Below are 7,506 nucleotides of genomic sequence, written 5' to 3' on the forward strand. Positions count from 1 at the left end.
CTCACCACTCACCCTCACCATTCACCCTCACCACTCTCCCTCACCACTCACCCTCAACACTCACCCTCACCACTCACCCTCACCATTCACCCTCACCACTCTCCCTCACCACTCATCCTCACCAATCACACCCTCACCAATCACCACTCACCACTCACCCTCAACACTCACCCTCACCACTCACCCTCACCATTCACCCTCACCACTCTCCCTCACCACTCTCCCTCACCACTCATCCTCACCAATCACACCCTCACCAATCACCACTCACCCTCAACACTCACCCTCACCACTCACCCTCACCATTCACCCTCACCACTCTCCCTCACCACTCTCCCTCACCACTCATCCTCACCACTCACCCTCAACACTCACCCTCACCACTCACCCTCACCATTCACCCTCACCACTCTCCCTCACCACTCTCCCTCACCACTCATCCTCACCAATCACACCCTCACCAATCACCACTCACCACTCACCCTCAACACTCACCCTCACCACTCACCCTCACCACTCAACCTCCCCTCACCACTCACTAATCACCACTCACAATCGCCACTCACAACCGCCCTCACCATTATATTTTTGCCCCAGTCAACGCCGGATATTTCCCATTCGTAGCAGTTTATATCAACTCTATAACCAACTTATATTAAACAGGAAGCGCGATCCTAAAGTAATTTACAACCTTCGATTAGTCCTTTGTGCGATTCAAAGAATCGATTCCTGGCATGTTGGGGGTTTACATTTTAAATGATAGAGTTTCATTTTCATTGGTATGTTATGTTTTAATGTTTTCAGGAGTTTTTAATTACATTTTTGCCCCGGTCAACGCGGGATATTTCCCGTTCGTAGCAGTTTATATCGACTTTAACCAACTTATAGTAAACGGGAATCGTCCGAATCTAAAGGAATCTACAACCTTCGATTCCTTTGCGCGATTCAGAGAATCGATTCTTGGCGCGTCGGGTTTAAAAGTAATTACACAGTTGTATTTTCATTGGTATGTAATGTTTTAAAGTTTTCAGAAGATTTTAAATGTATTTTCCCCCCGGGCAACGCCGGGTATATCGAGTTTATACCACAAAGTCGTCGCTTGACACGGGTGGGGTGTCGAGGCCTAGTACCGTGCAGAGCCTCCGGCCTCGCCTAGATTGCCTACCCAGCTGAGGCTGGGTACTGGGGCCATTACCCCCCCCCCCCCGCGCTACAATAATACTGTCTAATCGCTATAATATCATTATCTACCGACCCTATAATAGTAATTGCACACATTGGGGTGGGGGGGGAGTGAAGAGGACGTGAAACTTTGATGAATTTACCTCAGAGTCGCGTGTTAATGCGTGCGCATATTTTTAACGGGAATTCAAAATGGCGTCCACCCCGCAGCGAAGGCGTCGCTGGCCGTTGCCAGGGGCAACCGCCGTGGGCCGCGCCGGTCGGCCAACGGGCCAATCGCAGCGCTAGGAAAACCAAACGGACCAATCGTGTCTCGCAAATCCCTCACATTTCGTCCAATGAAACTGCGTATGGTCCGGCGACACACAGACAGACAGACAGACACACACACAGACAGACAGACGGACAGACAGACAGATTTGCGATTTTATATATATAGATAATCTTGAGTCTCTTTGGCAGGCGATCGGACTGCCGATGACTGGTGCCGGCAGTGTCAAGATTGGCCTCTGTGGAGGAGGTCCGTGAGGTATGCTGCAGGGTAGTTAATATATATTTTCTCTGCAACAACGATGAGGTCGGAAGAGCGACGCCCACATGAATAGGTGGAACGCTGGGTTCATAAAACCCAGCAAGACAGTGGGGAGCACAGCTGGTTCATCTGTCAGTCATCCCTTGACACCTGGATCATTCCCATTACCTGCTGACAAGGAATCCACACTTACATTGCCTTAAATTGCACCTATCATGGCATTAGCACTGGGATAAGGTTACTTGCAATTCGTCATGAATGTTGGATTTTTGTTTATATTTGTTAATGATGCATGTGAAATGTATGTGTATTTAAGAGTTTATCTTTGTGGGGAGCTGTGGTGCAGTTATTTCACTGCATTATGAACTCAACAATTAGTTTGATTATCACCGACAGCAAACATGATTGAAAAGTGAAAGCTGAACTGCTTGTGGGCCTCTGCTATGTTGATTGATCTTAAATGAATTACATGGTGAAGGGAGGAAGCGTCAATACTGAGCCGATGAAGGCGGCCAGGCATGGTTCTGGACACACCACCACTTTTTACCATGCCAGTGTGTGACAATGTCAAGTTTGTATTTGCAGTAAATTATATTAACTATTGAACATGGAGGTTAAATCAAAACAATCGTTTATTTTAGTTTCTCTCTGGAACTTTTTGGAAGAATGGAAACAGGAAATTAACAGCACATATGCTGCTGAAGTTAGATCTGTTCATCCAAGCATTCAAGAAAATCTGAGCCTGACTTCACACCTCTAAAGTCACGATTGAACATTTATTTATGCATTTCTGCATAATACAAATAGTATTATTACCAACAGCCTTTGCTATGTTAGCTGAATTTTGCTTGTATAAATACTACTTTTGCAGCCAGGCTGCCGAAATTGTGTGCTTGGTGTTTTGGGTTAACATTTATTTTGAAGATGCTAGTGCTTCCAGGCATATTTATAACCTTTTGCCCTCTCATTGTGTGCCTTAACAGCCGGTGTGATGAATTGGGGATAATCCTGAATATATGAATAAATATAGACGTGTAAGTCATGTGTGACTGTGTATATATTCACTCTTCTGTGCCTCGATACTGATGAAGATGGTGTGGACAATTTTTTTCTGTCTGCAGCTGATGCTTCTTCTGATGCTTCCTCTGCAGAATTGGTCTGATGGAGCAAAGGGGCACTCAGCGCGGCTCGGTAGACAAAGACAACAATGGGACCAGTATGCAAATAGCATGGATTCTACTGGAAATTTTACACAGGACCAGAGATCTCCAATGGGAGAGAAGGCCTTCAAGTGCAGTGTGTGTGAGATGGCATTTTTAAGTTCATCTTATCTTAAAATACACCTGAGAACACACACAGGAGAGAAACCCTTCAAGTGCACTGTGTGTGGAAAGGCATTTGCATGGTCATCATGTTTACAGATCCACCAGAGAACACACACAGGAGAGAAACCCTTCAAGTGCACTGTGTGTGAGATGGCATTTTCACAGTCATCTAATCTTACAATCCACCAGAGAACGCACAAAGGAGATAGCCCCTTCAGGTGTAGTGTGTGTGGAAAGGCATGTTCAAGTTCATTTTATCTTAAAATACACCTGAGAACACACACAGGAGAGAAACCCTTCAAGTGCAGTGTGTGTGGGAAGGCATTTTCAAGTTCATTTTATCTTAAAATACACCAGGGAACACACACTGGAGAGAAACCCTTTAGGTGTAGTGTGTTTGGGAAGGCATTTTCAGATTCATCTGCTTTTAAAAAACACCAGAGAACACACACAGGAGAGAAACCCTTCAGGTGTAGTGTGTGTGGGAAGGCATTTTCATTTTCATCTTCTCTTAAAATACATCAGAGAACACACACCGTAGAGAAACCCTTCAAGTGCACTGTGTGTGGGAAGGCATTTTCAAGTTCATTTTATCTTAAAATACACCAGAGAACACACACAGAAGAGAAACCCTTTAGGTGTAGTGTGTGTGGGAAGGCATTTTCAGATTCATCTGCTTTTAAAAAACACCAGAGAACACACACAGGAGAGAAACCCTTCAGGTGTAGTGTGTGTGGGAAGGCATTTTCACTTTCATCTGCTCTTAAAAAACACCAGAGAACACACACAGGAGAGAAACCCTTCAGGTGTAGTATATGTGGGAAGGCATTTTCATTTTCATCTGCTCTTAAAATACACCAGAGAACACACACCGTAGAGAAACCCTTCAAGTGCACTGTGTGTGGGAAGGCATTTGCACAGTCACCACAGCTTCATAGCCACCAGAGAACACACACAGGAGAGAAACCCTTCAAGTGCACTGTGTGTGAGAAGGCATTTGCATGGACATCAGGTTTACAGATCCACCAGAGAACACACACGGGAGAGAAAGCCTTCAGGTGTAGTGTGTGTGGGAAGGCATTTTCAAGTTCGTCTTATCTTAAAATACACCAGAGAATACAGACAGGATATAAACCCTTCAAGTGCAGTCTGTGTGGGAAGGCATTTTCACAGTCATCTAATCTTAAAAGCCACCAGAGAACGCACAAAGGAGAGAACCCCTTCAAGTGCAGTGTGTGTGAGATGGCATTTTCACAGTCATCTAATCTTAAAAGCCACCAGAGAACGCATACAGGAGAGAAACCCTTCAAGTGCAGTATGTGTAAGATGGCATTTTCACAGTCATCAAATCTTAAAATGCACCAGAGAACGCACACAGGAGAGAACCCCTTCAAGTGCAGTGTGTGTGAGAAGGCATTTTCAAGTTCATCAAATCTTAAAATACACCAGAGAACACACACAGGAGGGAAACCCTTCAAGTGCACTGTGTGCGGGAAGGCGTTTGCAAATTCACCACAGCTTGATAGACACCAGAGAACACACAGGCATCAGAAGACCCCCAAGGAGTGTAGTCTGAAATCGACTTGTGAAAGTCAAAGTGCTGCAATGAGCCCATCCCTCCTGAAAAAAGAACCAGAATTAAATTCCAGCTTGGACACTATGAAATGTATCAAGGTGAAATTTGAAGAGGCGACGGTGAAGAGCGAAGAAGTGAAGGTCAAATGTGAAGATGAACATTCAACTCCAAAATCGGACCTTCACATCAATGGAGGCAACGTGAAGCAGGAGGAGAATTCTGACTGTGAGGCAGAGCGAGGCAACTCCCAGCAGTTTGTGGAAGTGGAGGTGTGGGTGGACTTCTTAGACAATACAAAGTCAAATGTAAAACCTGTAGATGTATAAGCTTGAGACAATGCAGCTCCAATTGATTCACATTTTCACAGGCCTTTATTGAAAAGAACGTTAAGTTGAACACTCCATTCCTAGGTTCAACCTGCAGAGTAAGAGCGGTCAGTATTTGCGGACCTGTGGATTGGGTAGATCTCTAACAAGGAGCGAGAGCCAATAAACTCCCAAGCATTCACTATGTTATAATAATATTAGCATTTATATGGTGCTTGCTTAATCGCCTCAGCAACTCGGAGTTTTGTATCATATCTCATCACAAACACTCGAAGAGCACGCCTTTTGGAGTCCTCTAGGTTAACACCGTTTGATACTAGGCTCGAAAGAAAGCTGTCTCTGGTGTGGACCAATCAGTTTCAAAGACAATGTATATGTTGTTTCCTATGACTAACCACACGGTGATCCGAGGGGAGAGAATTTCACGTAAAAACAGAGGCACGACCCATACATCGAGACTACTGCAAGTTACAGAAGACTACAAGCGACAGAGAGTACTGTGACGGGCAGACTCCGGGGCATGGCCTCGAGATCAACAATGGGTGTTGTGTCTCGCAGAGAAGAGGGGGCGAGGTGATGCTCGGTGCTGAGTTCGGCATGGACCGACAGTATCGCTGAGAGTTTTATTCTACATTTATCCTGATGTTTTCAGTTGCTTGCAAAGTCAAGGATTGCGATAAGTTGTATTGTACTAAGCTTTCACAGTTGTTCAAGAGGTGTGCGAATACAATTTACAAGTTTTGAGAGTGAGATTCCAGCTCCCACGAGCAGCTGTGATCGGCTGGCTCCGGGGAACCTGCCCCCGTGACTGGCACATCGTCAACGAGCTGCACCAGCAGAAGCCACGAGTCTACGAAATCATCGCAAAGAGTTGACTTACTGCAAGCAGCAAGATCTGGGGTGGGACTCTGCAATCAACCAAGGATGAAGAGGCTTGCCGAGTAGCAATGGGTTACCGAGTACGAGCTCAGCGCTGACAGAAGAATTATCGCTCAAAGTTATTCAATGCTGAGTGCCAGCTCCCACGAGCAGCTGCAGCCCGAGAGATAGTGACGAGCAACGACGAGCAATCAACCGGGAGAAAGGGTGGAAGCCCAAGCATCGACCAAGACAGCATCACAGAGAACCAGCTGCACGCGCAACCAGGCATCGCCAGAGAGCACGGAGCCGGAGAGAGAGCGCAGCAGCGCCACCTTCAAAGACAAGCGTCGTGCCGACTCAGCTCATCCAGCAGGGGAAAGAGCCTGACCAGCCGCCCGTGAGGAAGAGGAGAGCGCCGTGGGTTCGACCCACACACACCGACCAGCACCAGCTGTGAACCAAGACAAGAGTGAGGAACTGCGACCAGCAGACGAGCTGCGGGCGCTATCTGACGACGGAATCATTGCGCACCGCCGACGGCGAGCGTCGTGCAGACTCTTCATCCAGCAGTGGGCAGCAGCTCCAGCTGCCGCCGAGCGAGAGAGAGCGAGGAAGCTGTGTGTATGACCCTCCCCCACACTCACATACTCGCCACGTATCACCCAGCGTCTGCTTGACGCAAAGAATTGATCAAGGAGACAAAACCACCAAACACACACATACCGCACATACCGGGACTAATAATAAGAAGAAGAATGATAAGAGTGCGTCAACTATTAGCTGATAATGAAGAACATTGCTGCCCATTGAGTCACATGGATACGGTCGTTGATAAGTATTTTAGTTGTTATTTTTGTTAATTTTAACTGTACCGATGAATTCATTGACGAAACTTAACGTTTAGAAACCTACGTTACGAATCCACACACTCACAGGGAGACTTGTGTTGGAATCTTTATTTTGATCACAGAATCTTGACCGCGAATTTATTGAAGCCTTAGCCAATTGATAAGCATTTGCTGAAGCAGGCACACTGCCGCACACCATTGTTCCAAGACATTTAGTTAATTGCATAATCTACCAATGAATTCATTGAGGTCTACTTTTGCAATCGGGACATGTTTCTTTATTGCCGTTCGTATGAATATTGTCACATTTATTTTTAAGGACTTTTTAAATCCTTTATATTAAGTTCGCTTGCTTGCTTAGGACCGTGCAAATCTTTCGGCCGTTTTTTAACCCACTTCCCGTGATCCAATCGAGCTGACATTTTCCACACATACTCGTCGTGCGTGACAATTAATGTTCGTGAAAAATTTTTTCTTAAATTTTACACTTTTTAGGACAAAAATATTAGATTTATTTACCAATTGTTTAATGCTGCCAGACAATCATCTGACCCATAGGTGGCAGCCATCTCAAGCCATAGGACGAGAGGACTCTAGCCGCCCCAATGCCACGCATATAAAGGATTTATAGTGAAAAACTTTGTTTTACGGGTTAATTTTTTCCTATGCTCGCGTTACTCTGAGGAATTAACCGATTACTCTGTTACCCAGTTTAACAACGTAAGAATTGAGGGTTAAATGTACGGATCAATGAGGAGCACATCTCCAAGGGTACTGTGTTGACAATTCCAAGCATAAGAGTTCGCATATTAGAGTGTTATGTTTTTGTTCATAAATTAAAGTTACACAGAAGTTT

At 45.5% G+C, this 7,506-nt stretch overlaps 1 protein-coding gene across 1 annotated transcript in view; it reads left to right on the top strand.

Annotated features, from left to right (window-relative positions):
* LOC144738394 (uncharacterized) overlaps positions 1-7,506 on the top strand; it is a 53,806-nt gene extending 46,300 nt beyond the window's left edge. The window contains 1 exon segment of the mRNA XM_078621429.1: positions 2,866-7,506. Within this exon segment, the coding sequence (XP_078477555.1) occupies positions 2,866-4,941 (2,076 nt within the window). The 3' untranslated portion in view covers positions 4,942-7,506.

The sequence above is a fragment of the Lampetra planeri genome, chromosome 82 (genome assembly GCF_965212315.1).
Source record: "Lampetra planeri chromosome 82, kcLamPlan1.2.h2, whole genome shotgun sequence".
Lineage (NCBI taxonomy): Eukaryota > Metazoa > Chordata > Hyperoartia > Petromyzontiformes > Petromyzontidae > Lampetra > Lampetra planeri.